Raw genomic sequence first — 26,626 nt, forward strand, 5'->3', positions numbered from 1 at the left:
AGAAAAAAGACCCAATATTATTACTCTGAGTTTAATAAAATAAAAAATATCTTCTTAATCTGTAAATGTTCACTATCGCGCGTGCGAGGGAATGTTCTCAGAATCGCGCGTAACCCATTTCGAGCGAGAAAGTTTGGCGTGTTGTTGTTTCTCTCACAAACAATTACGTTACACCAAGGACCGAAGCCGTCACGTCCTTTCCTTTATTTATTTATTTTTTTTACGAAACCCCTCGATTACAATCGCCTCGATTAAACGCTTAACGCGAGCTCGTTATTCTCACAGCTACGGAAAGTTCAGCCGTGACGAGGTAAATGCGATATAGCGCGGCGCTTCACATAATTATCGGTCGATAATGAGAGATTGTCAGGCCGTTTCCGATTGATTAGAGAGTGGACAATTCGACTGCGCGTGTCGTGCGTTTGTCAGTCGATTCACAGGCTAGAGACTACACGAGATATTCAGTTTGATTTTACGCCAAATCGTGAATAATTTAGACTTTGGAATTAGAAAAAAGTCGAGGTAAATAGCCATTTGACCAACTGATTGTTTAATAATGGTGTGATTTGTTGATTAGAAACGCGCGTTAGCACTGACGATTAATATTACGCAACATTTGCGTGAGCGATGAAGCGATAAGATTGGAAAAAGAAGTGGAAAATAATGGAAAAAGAATTGAATTTTACCGTGTTCGTATACTGCTAGGAAAATGCCAAAGCGATGGGCGGCGTCTGATTAATAAATCCGATAGAAGATACGAGTTTAAGCTATTCCCATATGTGTCACATACATGCGTTGTTTTATGAAGGGTACAGCTTTTTACAAAAATCCACAACATAAATCTACGCGACAGCGACACGGCGAAACAGTCTCTCGAGCACTCGCTCTCGATCTTTTAATCTGACGGTAACGGTACTCAAATACACACGCATGATTGAAAATATGGTAGACGCCACTAACAGAAACGTTATTTTTATTTACCAGACTTTCCAGATTTCTGCCTCGTGTCTAGAAGCATTACTGAAACGGCAGTTTCCTTGAACTGACCATAAGAGAGTCTTACCTTGCCGTAAGAGAAAATAGCGGAGGAACCCAGGCACGAAAGAAGCAACGAGAGAAGTTACATAACAGTATTACGCGTATATCTTTCCGTTTTCTTAAAACGACAATAAAAAGTCCGAATAAATTCGAAACGATTGGGAATACATATTCGTATATAATACTTGAACGTGCCGACGAGTCTGTCGGAGAGAATACCAACTGACCGCAAACTCACCGAGTCCGAGTTTCCGGCCGACTAATCGATGGAAAAGAAAAACGGATCCCCGCGCAGATCGTTAAAGAAATTGCAACAATTGAGTAAGCATCCTCCAACGGGGGACCCGATGACATTTAGCGCAGTGTGACATGGTGATCTCAGGGAAGATGGTCTCTCCTCGATGCTATGTGGAGTGTGTTGTTTCTTAGCTCACCGGCGACAGCAACACTTACACACACACGTAACGATGCTGTGTTAAATCGTGGATCCGTGTAAACCCCCCTGTCTGTCCCCGTATGCGGCCCCTCTGTGTGCCCCCATGTGCATTCTACGTACTATCGTAACGTAGTGGCTATCGGTGCATTGGACCGTCGGTGGTGTTGGTAATGCCTCCAGGGGTATATATACGACGAGCGCTGCGGGGCTTGATAAACACTTGCCCATCAGCGATTACTGCCGCAGCATGTACACGTCATTGGTAAGCGTTTAATTAAGAGGAAAGAAAACTCGGGGGGAGGGGTGGAAGGGAGGAAGGGAGATTGGGAAGCAAGAATGCCGGAAGGCAACTTCCGCCGTGAGACAATTCGCGGGTAGTCGTAACCGGGTCGTGTGAATCTGACGTGCATTTCCGGTCTCTGCGGTGGGATTCCTGTGCGCGTATCGGGACATTCTGTGAGTTACGTTGTTTAAGTGACACTTCTCGATTATATCCGGTATAGCGAGTCCGGAAACTCCGAGGACTCCGGGGACTCGGATGTCGGTGGGTAGAAACGTGGGGCGAGAGCCGGGATCGGAGGGTAAGTAGCGTGTCCCGGAGGATAGTTGGTGTAAGGATATCGATCGACACCGTCGGGATACACCCAAAATCTGCCGCGTTCGCGTGTAAAACAATATACGTTATGTTGTAACGAATGCGTATAACAGATGATACAACATGTTTTAACTGAGAACTGAGATAGTTTTATCTTAGAAAATACTGAGTCATGGATAAATTTTATCTTACCAGAGACATAATAATAAATGTGAGATAGCAGTATTTGTTCTTTAATTACTTTCACGTACTAGAACTATCTTTATTTTAACTAGAACTACTAAAATCAACACTAGAACTATTTTTTAATTTAAATTTTTACAATTTTTACTATTTCTATTTTAACTAGAATTACTAAAGCCAACATTAGAACTGTAGTTTAGTACTTAGTAGTTTTAGTGTTGACTTTAATAATTCTAGTTAAAACAGAAGTAGATTTACAAATTAAAATAAAAAATATAAATTAATCATTTCGACTTTAATAGTAGAACTTGTATTTTAACTAGTTCTACTTATAAACTAGTTCTATTATTGAACTAGAACTGGTTCCACTATTTTTAGCTATAGAAATAGTTCTACTCTATTAAAGTAAATAATGACTGATTTCCAATTTGTCAAATTTGTAACAATTTATACATTTTCTGAGATTTTTCATGATTTTTGTTGTAATATGTAAATTATTAAATTAATCAACTTATTTTTCTTCTTTCATCCTTTTTTTAAAAAATATGTCATATATTTATAAATAATAGAAATAGATATACCTTTATCATCGATAATTTTAGTGTGAACAGCGTTTCAACTGAATGAATATTAATCACGACACAGTAAAATCGAAGAGTTGCTAAGCAACTATAACAACATTTCCATAAATTATAGTGTATATCTGTTCATTTCCGTTTTCGACAAGCAGCGTATTTAGTATAATTTATTTAGTACAACAATCTCTACATAATCAATATATTGAATTCAAATCAGTTTTACTGAATAATTTCAGGGTAATATTGATGTTCTCAATAATAATCTATTATAGAATTTTTTGTTGCATTGCTGTTTCATTATTCAAAATAATGTTTTATCTCATATGTGTAGTGCTAAATAATCATTCAGAAAATTGTAGAGTTGTATATATTAATAACACGAATCGTCAGCATCGTGAAGGTTATTCAAAGTGCAGCGTCTGACCTAATAACGCTGATACTACCGCGATCCCCGTCGTGTCTGACTCAAAACGGTATCACTACTGCGGCGTCCGTTTCCATTGGTTCAAAGCAAAGCTTTCTCTATCGCAACATGACCGACCTAGCAATTTCAAATGTTGTTGTTAAAGTTAAATCAATAGTATAATAAATAAAAGCAGCAAAATTCAATAAACTTTAATATTTCAATAATACGAATATTTTGATATTAATATGTTATATATTAATATAGATTTAATATCTTAACAGTATACAATTATATTGGAGATTACAGACATATTATTCATAATTACTCTCAATTATTTCGTTTTTACCACGTCGCGCAAATTCTCGAAAATATCTAAGTAGCGATAGTTTATTAGCACATACCGCATAAACACTTGTGTAATGACGTGAGTCTCAAGCAGGGAAGCTAACGAGAAGGCTAATATTCATACGATGTTTACGTACTGGCAAACATAACCGGTGGCGATTAACTAAGGCTGTTTAGTTCTCTGCACCGCGATCTGGCGTTGTTGTCGAATACCGTGACTTCGATACTTTATCGTTGCGCATCATTGTTAAATTATTCGCCGCGGGTGCGTTCTTATTCGCGCAATCATCACTTTGATCGAGATCCTACTTGATAAGTCAATCTACGGAATTAATTGTTATATCTTTAATCTCCAAGGATAAATATTACTTTTACTTTCATCTCAGCGTTTGTATTAGATCTTTTACTCGTAATCTCGACTTTGATGCAACGACCGATACCGTGGAATTTCGTAACATAATGTCACATTCAAGCGATTTCAATCAATCAATATTAGACTCGTGTATTCACATTTGTATTTAGCTGTCAAAACGTGTGTGTCCTAAGCGGAGATGTGAAAGTTACGCTAAATATAGAAGGTTAACACGTGGATGAAACATGGTTTAGGGAAAAAAAGATTAATTAAGATAGTCGTGACAGTAAATCTGTCACCGCGGCATTTTCGAGTGATAAATTGATAGTGAACGTTTTTAACGATTTAATAATGACTATTAAATAAATACTAATCTCATCAGTTTTCGTAATTTTACAAAAGCAATTAATTTTGTTCAAGAGTACTGCGATACCATATTACACTGTCAGCAGGATAATTACATTACATTAATTAGACTTTAATATTTGAATTTACAATTAAATGCATACTTCTCTGTATTAAAAATTTAACATCAAACGTGACTCTCCAACTAAAATTCATACCTACAATAAATGTGTCATTGCGAGTAGCTCGATCACCCATAAATTATTTTTCCCGCATTAAACATGTATTATTTATTTCCACTCAATTAATATTTTTTAACTTACCTAATTTAATTTTTATACTGAAAAATTTGTATCAATTAACGATGCAATGGGCAATTTGTATTCCTATATTTCTTTTTATATTCATTTTCTTTAACGATTGAATGTTTTCCGAATAATAATATCTATCTAAGCTTTCCAATTTTATTCCATAAATTTCCCTAAGTTTGAACTTTTGAATAATGTAATTGAAAGGAACTCGCTTCTCTATGGAACTATAAATGTAAGATAAGACAATCGATTTCTGTCATTTAATTTACTCTGAAGATAGCTCACAGCGAATTCGAAACGTCCGTTTACGAGGAATATATTTCAAGGGTCATAGCACAAAAAGAAACTTAGGGTGGATTGTACTATCTTTCGATAAATTTTAACTCACTCTCTCTTATCTTCTTACTCTCTTATTCTCTTATTACTTTTTTACATTTTCGTTTATCCATTACATAAATTATCACGTAATTTCCAAAGATGAAACAACTGACCCTTAATCAGTAAAGTGTAAGCAGTAAGCGGATTGACCAATCACAGTAAAGAATCACTGTAATCCACTATCAATCATCATAAGACAATAACGTAAGCAGTAGAAAATCCAATATGTTTCTTACTGCTTAAGTTTTTCTGTGTGACGCTTAGGGTGTGTTCGAGGGAGTCATTATTACCGCTATTTGTGTCATTCTATTCTTGTTTTACGTCTAATGATGAAGATAGAATGACAAATAGCTCTAATAGCGTCTCCCCAAATGCATCCTAATTATAAAACATAATTGTATAAAAATTGTCGTATCAATAACTACATTAACTTCCATAGTTTTATTTTTATATTATTGATTATTTATTAATACTTTTTTGTTTTATCAGGTAATCTTGATCGCATTGGCAGCCTGCACCGCGGCAGCGCCTGCCGACGAGCCGATACCGATCGTCAGCCAAAATCAGGAGGGTCCTAACCCGGATGGGTCGTACAAGTGGAGTTACGAAACCGGTAACGGTATCAAAGCCCAAGAGGAAGGTCACCTGGAGGAAGTTGGCACCGACAACGAGGCGATGAAGGCAGAGGGTGGCTTTAGCTACTCGAGCGACGACGGCCAGGCGATTTCTTTGACGTACGTGGCCGACAAGAACGGTTTCCAACCGGTGGGCGCTCATCTACCCACCACGCCGGAAATCCCACCGCTGATACTGAAGGCTCTCGAGTGGAACGCGGCGCATCCGTCTAAGGAAGATGAGAATCAGGTGTAAAACACCGGCGCCTCCGTCCAGCATGTGATCTCACGACCTCTACGAGTAATTATTCCGCTACGAGAATGGAAGACGATCCACGATAATGAACCTACGGTGACGCCGGACGACGAGTGTTGCCGCCGCTCCGCGTTGTCGTTCTCGCCCTCGAAAGAACACGGACTACTCTGGTTCAAATTGTTGTAAATATTTATTGTACACGATATTATTACACATGCGTATTTTAATATATTATATTATATTGTATTAATATATATTCAAACAGACATATGTACCACGATTTTGTAACTGACTTGTAGTTATGTCACGGTGCATTAAGAATAAACGTTGCATCTTAGGAGAAACGTTGCTATTAATAAGCCTGATACTCTCGGCGAAACACGCGAAAATGTGCGCGAAATTCTGCTCTAGATTCGCGAACATTACAGGAAGGATGCGAGGCAAATTTGCGGTTGGTGGTGGCGCGTATTTATTCATCTTTCTCTCTCTCTCTCTCTCTCTCTCCATCTCCGTTCTGCGAATCAAGAATTAATTCATTTCCCTAACACACGCGTAACAAAATTAATCCTTGATTGAATTAATCCTTGATTGGATTAATTCTTGATCGAAGATGCCCTTCAACGTGCTCGCGTTTGCCATTAAATCGGTTGTTTCCGGAATGTACGATCCATCGCGCGATTAAAGATGAACTTAAAGTGAATACTGTATTCGATCATGGATATAATAGACGCCGGCCGTCGCAATTACGTCGGACTGATTTACGATAGAAAGTCGCTGGACTATTACTGTAAGATATTACATCGCTGTAAACACAGCTGCCGCGCGCGTCTTTATTACAGCAGACCTTGCTCGCTATCATTAATCAATCACGTAGAGTGAACAAAGACATGCACCTTATGTAACGCGCGTCATATGGGGACCGTCGGTAACTTTGATTGCGTTTGGTGCAAAGAGAGTCTAGACATCTCGATGAGCCTTGTTTACTTAACCGCTCGCGCGTTAATAAAGATCCACGTATTCATGGCACCGGGTAACAATCTAATTAAATTTAATCCCTATATAAACCAGCGACGATCACAAGCTTGGATAAAATAACTGTTGCAGGTCAGATAAATCTCAATTCATCAATGCATACAGCATTATAATTTATCTTGACGATTTCGTGACAGCAGTCTAGACTGTATTTTTCAACATCTCTTTATAATGATACGCGTTCGGATAAGTCTTGCGATCTCTCTGTGGTAATCGAGAGTTAATAAAAATTCCTTTCCCGATGATCTGGACGGGCCGTCATTCTACGCTGATACGTGACAAATATAAATTAGCTCTGACACATTCTCCTCTTGACTCTTTTCATCTTGTGCGATTTACGTTATTACTGACATTCAAACCTTCAGCCGTACAAAGAAATCCGTTATCTAAAAAGGAACAATGTACAGAGCAATCGAATCTCCAAAGGCTGTCACTTCATGTCACGTCTAAGACATGGAAGATACGAATCAGTGTTAACGTTTCTTTTCTCTATCACTTCCATCTATTCTAACGATCGAACAGCGATATACATCGTGCTTCACTGATATTGAGAATTAATACGTCATGCTGATATCGTGGATAATCTTCGTGCGATGTCGTTTTCTCAAGCTAGTCATCTATCCGGGGACTTTCGAAAAGGTCGACCTAGAGGTCCGATTCGACATATTGACGTTGACATCCGACAGCTTCGCGAGGGTGGAGAAACCGGAACTAATTATACCTCGCGGCGTTCTCGTTGAACTTTCACCGCGGGCGCTGCGATATTCGTCATATATTGCCGTTTAGCACGACGTGAGTCGTGTTCTAAATTTGTTGTAGCATCACGTAACTGCAACTTATATAAATCTTCCCGGCGCAAGCTCGCGCGAGGTTAAATCTTTCAAAGTTTATTCCCGTAGAGAGAGTGAAGAAGAAAACAAATTGTATACAAGCTTCAAATTATTTTTCCCAAAAGTGTAGTTCCTTTCGACTAAGAATTAGTTGATAAAAGTTTTATATCACTCAACATTTGATAAAAAGCCATAATTCTTATTCTCAAATCTTCGATCTCAGGTCACAATAGCGTTCTCTTTATACTTTAAAAAATTACTTAAAAAATTGAATTTTTCAGAAAAAGAGAAAACTGTTTTCAATCTTTTCCAGTTGTGATTATTTTGATTACTAAATTATAAAAAATGCGGAATGACAGAACTCAAAATATCACTAATATATAATTTGTATTTACCTTGATCAGCTAAAATGACTAAATTTAAAATAAAATAATTTCTTCTTCAAATTTCAATCATCAAAACTATCTCAACTCTAAATGTTCTTTGTAAAAAAAACTCTCTTTTTTTATTTTAAATAACGACACAACTCAAACCTTATCACTCTTATAAAAAGTATGTTTATGCTCTCTTTATGAAAACGTTAAGAACGGTACAAATGCTATTTAGACTGGCTGCGAAATAAAATTAGTTTACTTTTGATGATTGATAGTAGAGTACTCTTTCTTTATCTCATTTATGATAATAATGTGAAAATCACATTTTTTTGTGTCACTTTTGAAGTAAAGGAACAATATATCGTATAATCAAAAAGATTTCGCAAAAAGATAGATCTTACACAAATGTTCTTAGGTTAAAGTTGTTTTACGTTTAAATTGCTTGAAGAAAATTATTTAATTGTTGACTTATTATTCTGTCAGCACAACAGCATTCTTCTTACAGCACCAAGCTTTATTATCCGCGGTTAGAGAAAGTGTGCCAAAACGTGTCTCTTCCGGTATATATGTCACGTAGTATACTTGTACAGCATGAAACGTAACTGCTGGCGCGCTACCAGTACTTTTATGATTCATAAATATTATAACAATTCCGCATTTGTCAAAACATTAATCTGAATGCGCATTAGGATGCGTGTATCGATGATACATTGGTGTGCGTTGCATGATATCGCCGGCGACTCATAATGTTTATTAATAGTACCATAAATTCGATTATCCGGCCTCGATTAATTCCATCTATCGCAGTCTTATTTGCACTCACGATTCAACAAATACCGATTATGATCGTGCCGTCGAATTGAAATTGCTGCCGCAATCAAGAAACATGATTCGCGGAATTTATAACTGAATTATGAAGCGACCGCTTGGTATTAATTATCAAATTAAACGCGGTGGCGCACGGGCGAAACATATATATACATATATACGCGCGCCTCTGTAAACAATTTAACATTATAATTGGTGTACGTGAATATTTCCGCAGAATGAGCAATCCGTGTTTGTTTATGCGTGTGTTCACTTTGACAACTGTAATCATTTTAAATGCAAAAAAAGCAGAGAACAAAATAGAGAGACAAGAGAATAGAAAAATTTGAAAGTTTGGAAAAGGAGAATAATTAATCTATTAATATTTGCATATTTAATTTAGGCGAGTAACAGTGCGGAACGCTAATTAATGCATAAATGCTGTGTGATAACATATATGCATAATATAGTATAAACTGTTTATATTGTGTGTGTGTTTATTTGTATTTATTAAATAATTTTATATTAAACTAGAGATATTTCTTATAATTTTTCGAATTTCTTCTTAAATTAATTATTAATTTAATTTGCATTTATATTACAATATCAAATTATTGCAAATGTATGTAAAAACTAATTAAATTATTAAGAACGTACAAGAACTTAATGAAAGTGAAAACAAATAAGAAAACCGGTTCACAATTCGCATTTTATCATTAGCGTAATTATCCTATTGCTCGAACTGTCTCGCCAAATTATCTAAGATTTCAAGAAGACGGTATAGTCGGCAGCAAGAACTCTCGCTATCATTCGCTTATATAACAATTTGTCTTCCTCTTTCGCCGCAATGAATATTTTTGACCCCGATTTTTCTATTACCGCTTAACCGTCTGTCCACATTCAACTTAAGTGAATTTGCTAGTCTCACGTCAAGTAGCCACTCGAAATATTTTTGCCAATTCTTTAACAAAGTAGGCGAAGAAAGCTGCCGTACATCCCGAAAGAACAAATATTTGCTTTCCTCTTCCTCCAATGTTTAAAAAAGTTTCGCCGTTATTGAAAGGTAGTAATATATTTTTAATGAAAGATTCTTTCACTGACAATGAGCTAAAAATAAGTATCCGATTATAGAATTAGAATTTCTTCATGATACTGTAATAGTTATTTTTGCACACATTCAAAGTCATTGAATAAATTCGCATTCATGAACTTGTATATTTATATATTGCTAGATATAAGTAAATATATTGAGAGTTTTATATATATATTAACTTATTACAATTTTCTGCGTTCTTAAACAAATGACTCTCTCTGCATATGTGTCTGTGGTTAATCAGATTGATGGAATCGTTACATTATAGCTAACCGGGATAATTGTGAAACTGAAGTAAACATGACAACGTGATATGTTCCAATATAATTGATAGCGTTTATGTCTTAATGATCTCGTAATTTATATTACAGCTGTTATCAATTTTAATGATTTCAGAACTGAGTCAATCTTCCTACACAAATCTATCAATGTCGCATTTATCCCAAACACAATTCGATATCACAATTATAGTAATTGATCGCACGTTGCGGGGGTACACTTGATACAATGTAATTTTATTACGACAAAAGTGATTGAGAAATTAGGAATTAAATCACATTTTCCTTCGGCATATGACATTTTTATACAAACTTATCTTTTTACATTCAATGTCAAGCTAAACATATGCAAGTAAAGTACGAATCTTCAACGTGTCTGTAGCAAGAACTGCATCAATTACACTTTATTTCTATCCTCCTGGTAGGGGTGAGCAGCTATCCAGTCAAGGGCTCGCTGGATGGCAGGTGGAATTGCCGGCGGGGGTGGCGGGGTCGGTAGATGCGCTCCTTGGAAAATGGCGCCATTCTCGTCTGCCAGCCAACCGAGATTAATTTTCTGCCCGTCGGGCGCGGTCCACGACGCTTTGCCGCGTACCTCCTCAGCCTCCTTGTCTTTCTGGCCAGAATTCTTCTGGACGCCTTGCTCCTCGAAGGTAATCCCATTGGCGCTCTCCCATTTCAGAAAGTAGCTACCATCCGGGTTGATGTCCTGTTCCTGCCTGACTATGGCTATCGGTTCATTTGCTGCCGATATTATCGCCGCCAGGCTCAGCAAGATAATTAAATGCGGATTCATCCTGGATAGGATTGAAAATAGATTAGAAATTCGTTTAACGCTTGATAACTAACCGTACATCTGCTTTGTTTGTGATTTATAAATTTTTATTATAAAAAATTCCTACTACAAAATTTGATCTACATTGCTTTTCAAACAATAAAATTTATAAAATAATAAAAAGAATTTATAAATGAAATACTAGAAATGAAGCACGGGAATTATAAATTTTCCCTTTTGTGACCTACCGGGATTTACGAGTTTCGTTTATCCAGTATTTATCTAGCATATCGAATTTTCGTGTAAAAGCTGTGCGCAGGTGTTTAAAATGGTAAATGAGAAGTCCGTATCAAATAATTTTGAAATTTGTTGAAGCTTATTGGATTATATAAAAGAACGACGATTGTAAGAGCACCGTTTGAGATTTGATTGATAAGCGATTCTGTGAGACTCTTACCTCAACTCTCAACTGCTTCGTTTTCCAGATATTGCGTGCACGATACTACTGACGAGCGTTTATCCGCCACGTCTTCCTTTTATAGATAGTAATGCCCTGTACTATCGGCATATTACTTTAAATGCCACGATAATACCGGTTCGAACCATTATTATGTACATACCGCAAAAGAAACTCTTTTATACCCGTAAGATTTTATACTCATTTATACCGCGATCCCCGAAATCAGAAATTCTGCGCTTCTATCGTTGCGTTTTCATCACTCTTAATTTATCTCGTTGTCATTAAAATTTATCATTAACGTTTTAAATGCAACGATTATTTTTTGGGATCAGCCAAAAAGACATTGCAAACGCCATGTGAACAGAATTTTATGGTGCAATATTATATAGTTTAAATTCTCCAAAATTTCTTAAATTAAATTTTATAATTTTTGAATAAGTTAAAAAAAGTTAAACATACCACAGTTGTTTGAGAGAGTTTCCATACAAAGATACATAAATAGATACAGAGTTCAAGTACGTTGCAAATGCACATAGTGTTTTAACCTTTGAAACGTACGTTGTATACCCACTCGTTTTTCCTCGGGATTCCTTTCGCGATCGATGTGCATTGCACTCGGATGATTTTTTATCGTTAACGCCCGACAGCTGCGACGTACGATGGGTCGTTAGTTCTTTTATCCCTATAGTTCTTTTGTTGCAATTTTCGTGCACATCTAGCTTTCTTGTGGTCATTTATATCCTTTTATAACCGCGTCTTTTATTAAGCGTTAAGTGATATATGCCGCTTAAAAATTGATTTGCATTCATCGAGATGTGTTTTTCACATATTTATTTTGTTATACAAAATTATTAACCGCTGTTTTCGAAAATACTATTTTAAAATCGACTCGTATTTTTTCTTTGATCCCTTTGATTTTCTGTTTTCTCTTTCTAAAAGTGCGCATATAATTCAGAAAAAAATGTAGACATTAAAGCTTAATTAATTTTGAAGTTAATGTTCATAGAGGAATAGCAATTTTTTCGGACAAATATGTAAATTTTAGATAGATATTATTGAAATAGCAAAGAATATATTTGGAAAATTACTTCAAAGTTACTCATTAATTCTCAATTTTAATCGATTCTAATTCTAATGAAAGATATTGAAAATATTATTAATCGTTCATTCTTTGAAATGAATTTATCCTATAAAAAGATTATCTTCCGCAACAATAAAAACGATTTGCAATGTTAAACAATGTAATTGTAATATTTGAAGTCTATTTGATTTTTGTATAAATGTTTCAATTATGTAAATGTGCGCCGCACACATTTGAATCACGATGAAAAACACACAAGCTTGACGAAAGCGAGATAATCGAAAGCTATTTATTATCGAAATGGTGTAGGTAAATGCGATGTGTTATTACACAGAAAGAATTATGTCACGTTTACTGGACATTTCATTTTAGTGGTTTTCTTCGATCGCTTGCGTAACGCAGTTTCATTACTCACTATTGAATTACCTTGTCAATTGCCATAAATGTACCTAATACCCGTAACAGGATACGCATCATAACGATATGTATTTCATAGAATGATCGTTAAAACCGAAGCCGGAGCTTTCCCGCGACATCTTTGCGATGTAATAGTATCTCGATTCAAGTTATTGACTTTTTTTTATTTAACACTCATTGTTGAAGTGAGGCTCGCTGGAAGATATGTCAGGCTTACTTGCGCCTAACGATGTAACATTTACTTCAGAGGATGGGCAGATTGAAAATCTGCACGAGGCAAAATTGCATAACAATCTTCGGCGCGATGCCGAAGACGTACTTGCAGTTTTTAACCTTTCTGCGGCGAGAGCGAACGGCATGAAGGGGAAACATTTTTATGGCGTAAAAGCGCGCGCGCGCACTATGGCTATTATTTAGCATTCGCTTATACTTATGTCGTTTTACGGCCAATATGAAGCATATCGTTTGTAAAACGCGAGAACCTCTTCTCCTTGTAAAATTATCTTCGCGCACGCAATTCTAGAGGTCCAATATCTAAATAATAGACTGGAGAATGAGCATCTTCGTTGGAGAACGCACGTTCTCGTAAAAAATAAAGAGCTAGAAAACAGTTTACGCGATCGAAAGTGGCTCAAGAACTATTCCAAAGAGCGCTTGCGCTATTTTCTCTCTCGGAGTTTCTTTACGATATTACTATACGATAAGAGAAGGAAAATAAATCCATAGAAAAGTTTTAATATAAGCTAATAAGAAAGATATAGTTTCAGAGAGTAATATAAAATTCAAATGTTGTCGCTATAAATATGAAAAGTAATATGTAATATTTAAAGAAATGTAATTGATTTCAGAGTTTAACAAAATTAATTGTTATATTATTATTTTCTTTTTAGCTCCGTCTTATATTACTAAATTTTTTCAGAAGAGAAAAGGGATAGCAGTGGATAAAGGTGTGGAAAACAAAGAGAGCAACTATAGTTACAATAAGATATTTCCAACTTGGGCAAAACGCTTTTATTTATATACAAAAATCACAAGTTAAGTATACATTTATACTATTAACGTTCGACGCACGCGTGAAGGGTTCGCACGCGCGTGTCGTTCTCGTTTCTTGCGTGCGGAGACGACGCGCGTGCATCGGGGCACGGGCATCTCTCTGCCTCGGTGAACTGCTGAACAGTGCGCTTTATTTTTCATCTATACAAGGTAAAATAAAGAATCATCTCGGGAGTACATAGCTTATTATAGACCGGTGTCTCATGCCTTGTCTTCGTGTTACGTTTGTATCCTAGATTAATATACCACACTATATTTATTTTTATTTGTGTTTGCGTTTTGAAAGCTCGGGGTCGGTTCTGTCCTTGGCAAGCTGGCTCGGAATCAGGTCACGTTTGAGGTAAAGTTGCTGATTAACCTGCAACAGAAGGGAGGCTGTGAGAAACGGTGCCTGAAATATTTAACGTAGCGTTTGCAGAGAATCGGCAGTACGATAGCTAGTAATAATATAATACAATTACAGAAAGTGTAATTTATAATGTGTACTCTGCATGTATAGATAAAGAAATCGTGACAGTAAGATACAAACTGATTTTGTAAATTAAATCGACGATATAAAGCACCCCTAAGAACTATCTTTAAAAGAAGTTAATGAATGCAAAACTTGAGATAAAATATAAAGTCCCTGGCACACAGAAAAATGTAACACAATAAGACGTAAGTAATAAATGAATCGGACAATCATAATAGAGAATGTAAGGCAATAACGTAAGTTAGCAAATCCAAAATGTTGACTTATTTATCGCTTACGTCTTACTGCTTTTAAGTGTTGTTTTTGTGTATCAGTTTTAAGATAGTTGGTATGCGCGAGGAGAAATTTAAATTACAGATACACTCGCAATTACACTTCTGTCGTGACTCGTAACCTATGCTATCCTAAAAAGGATCCGTTTCTTCATCGGGTTCTGAGCTGAACTTTTATTTATCAAGGAAATATGGAAGTCTTCTGACGTCAACAGCACGTATCCCCCGTAAGCGAAATAACCAGATTTTACTCCGTAAAAGCGGTTAACGTACGCCGAAATTGTTTTCGTTCCCAGTACACGGTCGCCACAAAGATATTTTCGGTTCACCGGTGCGCCCGTATTCGAGCCAATTTCAATTTCGAGTTCAGGACCAAAGTGAATTAAACGGTGCCACAGCGAGTCTCGGTGAGCTACTGCCGGCCGCCGAACTGCGATTGAGTAAACTGATTTACCCCTACCCTCAGCTGTTTGTCGGAAACACAGAGGATGAGGCGTCGCTTAACGCACAGGGAAATTTAAATGGCTGCTTGATCAAAACGAGTTGCACGAAAAACGACGATCGGAATCGTCCGACATAAATCAATTTCACGGCGGGATCTGCTGTGACTTTTTTGCCGTCCGGCTTATCTCCCGAAAGTCGTGTGTCTTCCATCGTGCGGTAATTCGGTTATTTCGGTCAACTGTTTCCCTTTACGCAGAAGAATCGCACGGCAGAATTTTAGCGAGCGAAACAAAAAAGAAAAACCGCGCTGTTTAATCGTCCACTCTAGACGAAGGCGCTTCTTCCAATTACGAAATTAATTAAACCTCCGGTTGAGACACAAAGAAACTTCATTTCTGCCGTGCGGCGCGATGCGGTCACGCGAATGATATCCCTCGAGGGGTAGAAACGCTGTTTCAAACACCGTGCCTTTTGAAGTCACACACTTGATTATTAATCTCCCCTAATTGTATTCGCGACCTCGCGATAAATCTTGTACCTTGACCTCGTGCGAGCATGTTTCGCAATTTCGCATATTTCTTACAATGAATAAAGAAGTTGTATTTTTTTGCTTTTAAAACTGAAAAAAATCCCATTCTAAAAAAAATTCTATTTAGAGCCGTTTAGTGTCAAATTAAATCGTGATCCGATATTAAGAAAAAAAATTCGTTTAATGTTTACAAGTTTTGAAGTATCTTTTTTATATCAAATCGACGAATGTATCATTATCTTTTTCGTGTCAATCGCATAATTCGGACACTGATGCAAACCCGAGTTCAGGATTCTTCATTATTTAACGATACAACGATTCTCACCTCTTCCTGGTGGTCTCTGACCGCCATCGTTTTCCTCGGGGTGAGCGGCGTTCCATTCCAGCGCCCTTTGGATTTCCGGCGGAATAGGCGGCGCCGTGGGGATGTGGGAGCCCTGCACTTGGAAACCATTCTCGTCCGCTACCCAATTGATGCTGACCTGTTGGCCGTCCGGTGCCACATACGCGTCCTGGCCACGCGAGACTACTGGTGTCTCTTGTTCCACTTGCCTTGGCTCGCCACTTTCCTGATGGCTAATCCCATTGCTCGTCTCAAAGCTGCAGAATAAACGAAATGTGACATAGTAATAAACAACATCAGACAAATTTAAGCTTTGGAAATTATGTAAGTAGCGGTAAAAGCGTGATGTTAAAAAAATCATTCTCTATGTATGTAAAATATGCGATAGGTGTTTTACTTTATTGTTTATTGTACAATTTGTTCCGTACATATCAACTGTTCGTGAATCCCGTTATTATCTCTTTTAGTTATTCATAGCGGCTTTAACAGGAACACGTATATGTAAGAGAAATTTACAAAGAATGAAAAATGTAAAGTTTAAAAAGCGGAACACAATAAAAATAAAAACACAAATCTATTGATTCTTGATTATACATTTGTGTGCAGTTGTATAAAATTTTAAAAATTAAGTAATATCTATAAAATTTAATATAAAAAATATATAAAAATACACACTAATAATAAAACAATATTAAAATTTTAAATATTTTATTGTATTAAATATTTTAAAATAAATAAAATATATTGTAAATTGTAAAAAAGTTTATGATTCTAAATAATAATATATGTAAGTAATAAAGTTATTATTAAAAACAATACGTAAAATTACATTTTTTAAATATAATAAAAAATAACTTTAGTAATTTAAATAATCTATCGAAGTGTATATCTTTACTACTGAAGCAAGATATTCGAATGCAGTTCATAGTTTGACAGCTCAATTAGAATGACAGACGAGAACAAACCAAATTCTGCTGTCATCGGTGATCGTTTCAGCGATCGATTGATGAATGCATTCACAATTTGCATGCGGATTCAGGAGGCGTCATGCGGCCTCGGATGGTATTAGATGGTACGAAAAAGAGAGAGAGAGAGAGAGAGAGAGAGAGAGAGAAATGATCGGAGGAGATGAGTCCTCGGCACAGTAGCGAATGCTCCCACTCGCGCATAACAATGAAGTTATGCAGAAGACAGATTATCGTGGGCAACAATTGGCAGCGCGCCGATAAACTGGTGTCATCAGATATTTGATGTATGCAGGTACCTGTCGACCATCTCCGTATCGATTGTCTTCCTCGTATGCGGTCGGTAGGCGAAAAGGATATGAATATTTGCGTGGGTCGCGCGGAATGTTCACGTTACAAAAGAAGTTTTCGCGAAGTCACTGATTCACTAATGACGACGGATTCGTCGATGATGGCACGATTTTTTAAATGACGAGGAGGAGAAAATTTTTAACTCGTTCATCTTGTCATTTTGCTATGTTTGCTTCATGCTCAATTAAACAAAGCATTATTCTTTTTAATAATTAGTAAAGAATTTCTCTTTTAAATTGTTTTTCGACAGTGTTCTACTAAAATTGTTTAAACGGAGATTTAGTGCAGAGTTATGGAATGCGTACCACTTAATTATTATACATTAGTATTTTCCATTTGATATTGATTTATACTCAAATGAACATTGTAGCTTGATGTTTCAGGTACCTATTATTTAACCTTTTACCAATAACAAATAAATTTTTCTATAGTTTTTATAATATGCTGCAAAAAAACGATTTTCTGTTTCAAACTGAAGTTTTTGAGATGTAAAGGTTTGAAATTGGCTAATTATGGATTATAATTAAATAGCTGTCTGTCCGCATAAGTCATGCGTAGGTAGTGTTAATGATCGCACGTGATGTCTCATGGACAAACAGCTATTTAACTGTAATTTGTCATTAGCAAGTTTTAATCTTTTCTTTTTTGAACACATAAAAATTTAAAATAAACTGATATGATTACATTATTATTAGCTACATAACTCGATCAAAAATTGTCATCAAGTAAGTGTATTCAATTTTTTTAAGTGCTTTTAAAACAAGATGTAATCTGTTAAATTTTTGTCTATATTACTCATTTATTTCATATCTCTTATTTATTTCGTAATTTTATTATTAAATGTTACCTATATTAAGTAATAATATAAAATAATAAGATATGATTTAGACAACCGGTACGCCTTCAACTTTCCCCTATTAAAGTTCCATTAAAGTATCTATCGAAAATGTCATAACTTACTTGTTGACATAGTTGCCGTCGAAGTTGACTTCGAGCTGCTGAGATGTAATTACCGCATCTTTTTCCGAGCCACCTGGTACCCCTCTTTGGGGTGCGCTCAATGTGCCTGTCGTACAAAGTACGACCGCCACTAACACCTGTCAACAATCATTTCATATATATCGATCGTCCAATAATACAACAAATTTGTGAAATCAAAATTATTGAATTCTAAGATAGGATATTTTACAACATTAAAAAGAAATCGCATTTGTATAAACGAGATAAAGTGACGCTACGAAATTCACAGCTAGAACTCACGGAATTTCAACTCGCATTTCGCGAGTGTGGAAAATCTAGCTGCTGTTAGCACGCTGCGCGAGTAATGTCGCTTTAATGCCCCAATACTGACCGGAGCGTAAACGCGAGGTGCGTGGTTTTATTATCGCGTTGAACGAGTAATCCCCACGGTTCCCCAATCATGACGCGTCGCAATGAAAACCGTGGGATGTTTGCAAAGAATAAATGAAAATGAAAAAAAAAGTTAACCATCCGATTATAACGTTCAGCGCGGAGTATATAATTTCCAGTGATTTCCAGTGATACAATTAGACAGCGAAATATTTCGCAGGTCCCTTCCAATTTCATAGGTACGAAAATGAGCGACGATAGTCGAGATCGAGCCCCGGCGTGTTTTCGAGTTTTCGCGTATTGTGAGAATATACAGTGACGATCCGCGGGGACGATCCGCGGACAATAGTGTGACAGTGCTCGACATCGCCAAACCTTTCGGCTTGCTCGAATATTCATAGAATTCGTGAAAGTACACGAGAACTAGGTCGACCGTGCACGCGCACGTGTTGTATACGTGTGCGGGGCACGGTTGCAAAGGGCAACTGAGGACGATAATGCTTAGAAACTGCACGGCGCGGTTACATCAGTTTCAAATGACATTATGAAATACGGTGTGTAATGACAGGACGAAAGTGGTGCCGAGCAACGCGCCCGTTTTTCTCATGAACACGCGGAGTGAACGTATAATTTCATTCACGAACTTCATCAGGCTTCAATCCAGCCGCGGGGGAGAGGAGGCAAGGAGCGAAGATCAGGAATCATCGTGTTACAAATGTCAACGGGTTTCAGTTTGTTTGCCGTTTCTTCGCTACTTTATTTTTTTTTTTTAGAAAAGTAAAATAGAATTTATAATTAAAAAATTTACAATTAAAAAATGCATGTTACGATATTTTTACGCAAAATTGTCTAAGCGCTCTAAAAACTCTAAAATGGAATACTTATATTTTGATGAGAACTATTTAATTGCTAAATCTATACATGATTAAAATGTTACGATACTCCTTGTTAAAACATGATAAGAATATGCAAAATCATCGTGTTACAAATATCAACGAGTTTCAATTTGTTCGCCGCTTTTTGGATGTTTTACTTATTAAAAACGTAAAATAGGATTTATAATTAAAAAATTTACAATTAAAAAATTGTATGTATTACAATATTCTTATGCAAAATTGTTTAAAAACTTAAAAATAGAGTGTTTACGTTGTAACTGTAATATTATAAAATAGAATACTTATATTTTGACAAGAACTGCTGAATTTAACTGCTAAATCTATGAATAAAAAAAATGTTACTTTATAAATTCCTTGTTAAAATATGATAATATTTGTATTATTTATTTTATTCTGAAATTCATTGTCTTTAACTAATTGTAAGTAAGAAAAAGCGCCAACTAGATCAAAGTTACAAGTCGAAATAATAATTCTATATGTAATTTTATTTTAGATTATATTTGATTCATTGTTTTTACAAATATGTGTAAAATAATCCATTTATGAGGAAATATAATGGAGGAAACTATAATCGTTTTTGCACGCTCTAGATATCGTTTTTCCGCGCTCAAAGCGGATTCGCTAATTTCAAACTCTCCCAGTTAATTCCAATTAATAATAGTTAGCTTTGCGGATTTCAGCCGCGCAAGCCAGATTTTTGAATTTCAATTTAAACACACACGCGAATGTCACGCGATGAAACGCGCATCATAGGATCGTTTCGATTGATTTCCCGTTAATCGAGCAACGAGCGATTAAAGAGCAAAGCTCGTTGGATTAACGAAGCTGTCATATGCAATTTACAATAGTCCATGATTTTCGTGCAGCATCGTTCGCGTTAATCAAACGATAGAAAATCACCGGTTCATTCGCGAGTGTAATATAAGCAGGGGGAAAGGATATCGATCCTTCTCAGTCACCACAATTTTCGTAATATTTTATCGAAGACTGTTCATTCAAATCTATGAAGTTATAATCGATCTCTTTTTTTTTGCCCGTCTTCGAGGGAAATCAAGATTGAATTTGAGATTAGGATCTTTTGCAAGTATCTCGGAGGGATAATTAAAACCGCTATCCAGGAGTTTCGTAAAATAAAGCTTAATCCTTTCATATTTTCCATCCCCCAATTGAGAAAGATCGATACTTTCGACGAGTACAGGGGAATGAGTCTGCTTTTGCGGCTACGAACTTTCGTCGAGAAAACTACTTATGCAAACGTGCTTATATCGAGAATCGACATTTGCTTTCCCGTTAACCGGCCAACCGGAGAACTGCTAATTGCCTCTCGATACACGTAATTTCGAGGGAGGCAGAAGGTCGACGTTGTTAATGATCGTTACGGTGCATCCCGAGGCGCTGCCAGGCTCGCACAAGATCATCTTCTCTTCTTCTTTTTGTTTTCTCTCTTTTCGACCGGTTGCGCGAGTGCCGCTGCATAGATTGTTTCACGCCTCGCGCTCACGTAATGATTATCTCGGCAAACGAATCGTTATCTAAAATGCTAATTGATCGGCAACGCATCCGTTATTAAGCGATCGGGAAAACGACAGAGCGCGGAAAATCTCCGTGGTCAAAAGCAAGACGCGGTGAGAATTATTGTAACAATGACGACGTCGTTGTGTTGAAGCACCAGTTATGTGCAACGTGCAATAACGCGACGAATTATGAAAGCGAGAGAGGAACGAAGGCAGCTTCTTGCCTTCGACATAAAGTCGTAGAATCGCGCAAGAAATGCACGCTCGTTCGAAAAGCGTCCGATGTTGAGTGCCTCGTCGACCGATTTAAGCGTTTAACGACAAGATCGTTTGCGAGATCGATAGCCGCTCTCTCGATGTCATTTATCATTCGATAGCAAACGTCGAAGTTATGTATATCATGTACTAAGCGAATTCAAGATGAAAATCGAGCACTCCTCTCGAAGAAGGTTTTCTAACGCAGCTGTAAATAGAATTCCGTTCGAACCTTTTTCATTGACGAGACAGATTCGAGGAGCAAATCGTCTCTCAAACTTTCCACTCACGTGTGAAAATTTCGTATAAATATCTGCTTGAATTTTATTTGAAAATCGAAGAGCAGATCGGAATCTCGCGTTTGCCTTAAGGGCGAGATATTCGAGATTGCTAACAATATTGATCTTTACAGCGTGCTTGATTACGTAGTAACGACAGTAATCAGGATTTGCCTTTCGTAAGCATGCGCCGCGGATGATGCTGTAATTTGAAAATAATCTCGCGATGTAGCCGATTGTGTTACGCGATGGTAATGAAATATGATTAGCGAGATATGAGACGATGATTTTTCTACAGCGCGCCACCTTCATTGAAGATTACCGCGGAAATCGATATGCCTTTACTCGATGAGCTGACATTGAGAAATCCGATTTCAATGACGTTCTCCACGCCATATAGGAATATACGGATATGCGCTTCCGCTGCATAACGTATTAAATGCGTATCCGCCTTGAAAAATCTACACACTGTTTACGCACATAAACTGTTAGCATGCAACTGGAAATCCCAAGGTGTCGTGTTAAATAAAATTCGAGAATTTTTTACAAGCCACTCTGGAAAATTTCATAATTTACATATAAATATATGCATGCAATTTACATATAAATATATGATAAACATAAAACATATCCAGTGTACAGTGCATACATCCAAATAATACAATTTTTCACTTTCATTTATTATTAAGATAATATATAATTTATATTTTATATTTATGTTTTAATTATTACATCTTTTTAGATAAAATTATTTTGAGAAATATACGATCTAATTTTTTTTTTGTTAATAAATTGCTAATTAATGTTCCACAAATAAGGCTTTTTCATAAAAATTTCTCGTGTATGAATATTTTTTGCCTTTACTGAACATATATTTTAATCCGAATTTGAAAAATGTAATACACCGTCTAGTTTTAAATAAATCTTACAACGTATTAAAGTAATCATAATTAACCAATAATGGACCGTGCAAGTAGTGGCTGGCGAGTTATTTCTTATTCTTGATGGCACAGACCGTAATGTACATACGCGTACCGAAACTCCAAGAATACTTACGCCGGCAATTATCATTTGTGAAGAAAAAGGTGTCGCCAAGAAGGCGTTGTGTGATGTAACGTCTGTCAAGTGTCCCATTTGTTAGAATGCAATTATATTCATAATTTTGCATTTATTCGGCATGCGTGCGCCACATATTACATCAGGCTTTGTGAAAGATACCTCAAATGGCTGTTGAATTATTATTACGTCGCTTGACGATACCCAGTGCAGTCTTACAATTTACAGTGTTACGAAGCAATCCTTTCAAGTCAAATAAGAGAAAGAAACTTGCGTTCGGGCGAGAGAAACGGATCTTGGTGTTTAATAATATTCTGCGATGTAATTTTTTTTCATTTTAATGTTTTTAAATATATTTTTCAGTTTTATAAACTGCGCGTTGATTCGAATTGTCGGATTTGAACTGCAATTATGAACTAAAGCTGATAATATCACAAATTACATTAAGTGTCAATATTTAATAATGCATTAAAAAAACTGCAAAGAATAAGTAATGTAGAGGTGCAATGGTTATTGGGAACATAAAGTCATCTTAGTATGAGACAGAACCATCAGGAGTAACATGGAATCGCGAATTAGACGGCGAAGAAGCAATGACGAGTTGCAAAAGGATGAAGAAACCGTAAAAAGACGCGCGGCAAGTAACATAATGAGGTGATACATCGCACATCGCGATATGTGACGAATATATTTTTATCTACTTTCTTATTTTAGAATTTTTAGATGAATCTTTTGTAACGTACGGTATTTAATTCAATCGGCTTTAACGTATGCAAAATTACGAGGAGAGCACTGACGCCCATTATTACCCATTATTACATATCATATCCGACTAAATTCGACTCTGTCTGATTCTAATTTCAGATGTTTTCACGCGTCATATAATCTCGTGTCAGACAGAATCGGATTTAGACGTTAAATAGAAGGTAAGAATATGATATGTACCTCGATCGGGCGGAAATTCGCAAAACGTATTTTAACTCTTGCCCTTATTTTCGAGCGCAGAAATACGTTGTATTGAATTTTGAAACTTCTCTCCGTAACAAAATTCCTGTATCTTCAAACTGAAGAGGTAATAATATTCTAGTAGCGACGCGCGAGAAAGAGAGAGAGACAGATGAGGAGAGAAAAAGAAAGAAAGAAAAAGAAACGCACGCATTTTCTGAAATGTGACTTATACGAGACGCACGGCGCTTTTTCGAATGTGATATATACAGCGATCCCCGGGTTTTAAGAAATTTTTCTCTCCCCGACGCACGATCCGTTCTCGTGCGCGATACGGCGCATACATATGTATCGCACACGCGATACGTCGCTCTTTACTTGATAGCGCGCACGGCGTATTTCATATTTACTAATATACGACAGCGTGCGGAGCCGGAAAAATTGCCGAAGTCGCGCAAAGTTTATCGGTTCGTTTCCGCGAACGACTAGTGAAAAATTCCGCTGATATCGGGTGCGCGAGCCGAGGAGAGGATCGCTTAAATTTATTCCTCCAAGCGACGAGCACGAGATGCGAGATGCGAAGAGAGAAAGAGAAAAAAAAGGAAACACGCGGTAGTCCCTTTCTTATAATAATTCGCTGAAAGAGCGATTTAACGTTCTCCATTACAGACAAGCTTGCGATTCGCGTGCAACGCGAAATGAAATCTCGTCACACTAATCGTTTATGGATGTGTGACGTCTTTTTAGATTACGGATTACTGACTGTGCACTATGATTTGCTTCGAAAACGTTGAAAGAGAGCGCATATTTACGTAGAGTAAAAAATCGCTTAAGAAAACGTTTAGAATTTTTAAGCATCTTTTTGAACTATTGCGTCGTTTTGAGGAGATATCAAATTTTAACGAGAAGACAAGAGAGCGTATTATTGATACTTTTCTCGTATCAATAATACGCGATATTTGTCTTCTCTTATCGCCTCGGAAATAGTATATGAACGCGTCATTCAATTTTTTCCCCTGAGCGATATAAGTTGTAAGATACGTGCAACATTTTTAAATTTAGCTACGTAGAACGTACGATTTTTACACATCTTTTTAAAATATTGCAAATTTTTTAGGCAGATATCAAGCTTTAACGAGAAGAAATTTTCTTGTATCTATAATACTCGATATCTGCCCCTTCATTTATTGTCCTAAAAACCAATTCTTTTTCCTGAGAGATACAAGTTATAAGATACGCGCAACATTTTTAAGCTATGTTAGCATTCAATTAATTAATAATTGATAGTTTATCGCGGCCGAACTTAACCCGATTGTAAAACGATGTCTCGTCGGGGCGCCGTTAATTATACGAAATACATAACGTGAAAGATGTGCAATGAGAATTGCGCAACTCTTGGACGTCTCGCCAAAATGTCATCCCATATCGCCGTCGACAAATCGCGCGTGAGTTCGAAGGCGTCTAGTCTAGTCTGGTCCGACACACACACGTCGCGACTTAAACTAATCTCTTGACTGCAGGACGTCTTCTCACTCGAGGGACCTGACATTCGTCGTTACCTAACGTCGCCTCGCGGACGCATTTTCGCGTAAGATAGATGAGTCGAAATTTTCGAGGCAAAAGTTCCCTCATATTCTCTCTCTCTCTCTCTCTCTCTCTCTCTGCCTTTCTCTCTTCTTTTTCTCATTTGCACTCTCTACGTATTCTCGCGAAAGAAGACCCGCTCGCGACGATACCGGACCCAACTCGCGGCACTCGGCGAGTAATATGCGCGTACCTACCTTAATAGTATACATAATATCTCTGTCACACGGGCACCGAGACGATGAAGAGGAGCTTTGCCTGAGATGCAGATGGGTTGGTGGTAGTACTTGTGCTTCTTCGTCAGACGCTTCGGCTCTTTATATACGCGATGGTGCCAACGTGGTGCAGTGAAAGGGGTCATCCCTGCCCTCTCTTCACAATGCACTTCTTCTTCTGACCAGTGCATCTTCGGAAAAATGCTTGGGATGAATCAGGAGTGGAGACTCCGTACGTTTTTTTCCATCTTCCTCTTCATCCGCTCCCTCTTCTTCTCTAGCTCGTTGATCCCCACCTCCCGCCCCCTCCTCCGCATGTCGCGCGCACGTGAACGGTTTAGATCGATTCCGGTATGTTTCTCGATCGGACATCCGGCCTGTATTCTCCAAAAAAAGAGAGAAAGAGAGAAAGGGCAAAACATAAAGTAATTACAATCGCCCATGAACTTGAAATATTTTTCATCGATTAATTGGACATTAAACAAGAGAGTAGGTAAGTCAAATTATATTAATTTGAAAAATACATTATTCTGTAGAAAAACAATATAAAAACGTAAACCTATATCTAAGTATATTATTTCTGAAACATCGCAGTTGAGACTTTTTAAAGATACTTTACATTATTATCAGTTATTTGAAATTGTTTTATGCATAGACATAATAAGAGATAAGATCTAATTTTTTCATAAAAAAAATATCAGACTAGACACTTTATGCATAAAAAAATCTCAGTTATTAGAAACATAGTATCGTCATAAAATTGATATCTCTTCTGTGGAAATAGTGTTGACTTGCGCGTACGATTGTACAATCGCGATTCCGCGAAGTGGAGCAAAGCGCATTGCGCCTGAAGTACGCGTAGGGACGGCAATGTCTAGGTCGATTACGGCTACATCGGCGTAGCGTCGCGTCGTGGAAGCGATTTCCTCGCGCCATTCATAACGCCACGACACATAGCGCGATAGCACGTCAGGGTAATGCATGCACGCGGGAAGCGCATACTTTATGCGCGCGTGTCTAGTTGCTGATAAGCCGCTTGTTGAATTCCACCTACAAATGATAATCCTAACACGGTCGACGCGTATATTTCTTCGCGACGATATATGTTGTGTTTACCTGT

General features: G+C 37.0%; 3 protein-coding genes across 5 annotated transcripts; 1 reads left to right on the forward strand and 2 right to left on the reverse strand.

The window, feature by feature from the left end:
- Positions 1 to 1,694: 1,694 nt before the first annotated feature.
- LOC108722256 (larval cuticle protein 8) lies at positions 1,695 to 6,174 on the forward strand. The gene is made up of 2 exons (XM_018447252.1): positions 1,695 to 1,736; positions 5,457 to 6,174. The coding sequence occupies exons 1-2, from the start codon at positions 1,722 to 1,724 to the stop codon at positions 5,835 to 5,837; spliced, it is 396 nt and encodes a 131-aa protein (XP_018302754.1). The 5' UTR covers positions 1,695 to 1,721; the 3' UTR covers positions 5,838 to 6,174.
- A 3,960-nt stretch (positions 6,175 to 10,134) lies between these two features.
- LOC108722339 (endocuticle structural glycoprotein SgAbd-8) lies at positions 10,135 to 11,527 on the reverse strand. 2 transcript variants are annotated; one of them, XM_018447397.1, is made up of 2 exons: positions 11,484 to 11,527; positions 10,135 to 11,048 (listed from the first exon to the last, which is right to left on the reverse strand). In XM_018447397.1, exon 2 carries the CDS (start codon positions 11,045 to 11,047, stop codon positions 10,649 to 10,651), a length of 399 nt encoding a protein of 132 aa, XP_018302899.1. In that variant the 5' UTR covers position 11,048; positions 11,484 to 11,527; the 3' UTR covers positions 10,135 to 10,648. The 2 variants fall into 2 exon arrangements, with proteins under 2 accessions (XP_018302899.1, XP_018302898.1); XM_018447396.1 differs by having other exon boundaries at positions 10,135 to 11,050; positions 11,493 to 11,526.
- A 2,445-nt stretch (positions 11,528 to 13,972) lies between these two features.
- CPR14 (cuticular protein 14) lies at positions 13,973 to 25,590 on the reverse strand. Of its 2 annotated transcripts, XM_018447395.1 has the most exons (4): positions 25,489 to 25,589; positions 18,374 to 18,510; positions 16,080 to 16,354; positions 13,973 to 14,395 (listed from the first exon to the last, which is right to left on the reverse strand). In XM_018447395.1, the coding sequence occupies exons 1-4, from the start codon at positions 25,501 to 25,503 to the stop codon at positions 14,391 to 14,393; spliced, it is 432 nt and encodes a 143-aa protein (XP_018302897.1). In that variant the 5' UTR covers positions 25,504 to 25,589; the 3' UTR covers positions 13,973 to 14,390. The 2 variants fall into 2 exon arrangements, with proteins under 2 accessions (XP_018302897.1, XP_018302896.1); XM_018447394.1 differs by lacking the exon at positions 13,973 to 14,395 and having other exon boundaries at positions 16,039 to 16,354; positions 25,489 to 25,590.
- Between the last annotated feature and the right edge of the window lie 1,036 nt (positions 25,591 to 26,626).

The sequence above is a fragment of the Mycetomoellerius zeteki genome, unplaced genomic scaffold, assembly GCF_001594055.1.
Source record: "Mycetomoellerius zeteki isolate Tzet28-1 unplaced genomic scaffold, Tzet1.0 scaffold20, whole genome shotgun sequence".
Lineage (NCBI taxonomy): Eukaryota > Metazoa > Arthropoda > Insecta > Hymenoptera > Formicidae > Mycetomoellerius > Mycetomoellerius zeteki.

Excerpts from the sequence above, each read along its gene's own strand:
- LOC108722339 (XM_018447397.1), bottom strand. The coding sequence starts at position 11,047 with ATGAATCCGCATTTAATTATCTTGCTGAGCCTGGCGGCGATAATATCG.
- CPR14 (XM_018447394.1), bottom strand. Across the intron at positions 16,355-18,373 it reads GACGGCAACTATGTCAACAA|CTTTGAGACGAGCAATGGGA; the intron begins GTAAGTTATGAC and ends TTTATTCTGCAG.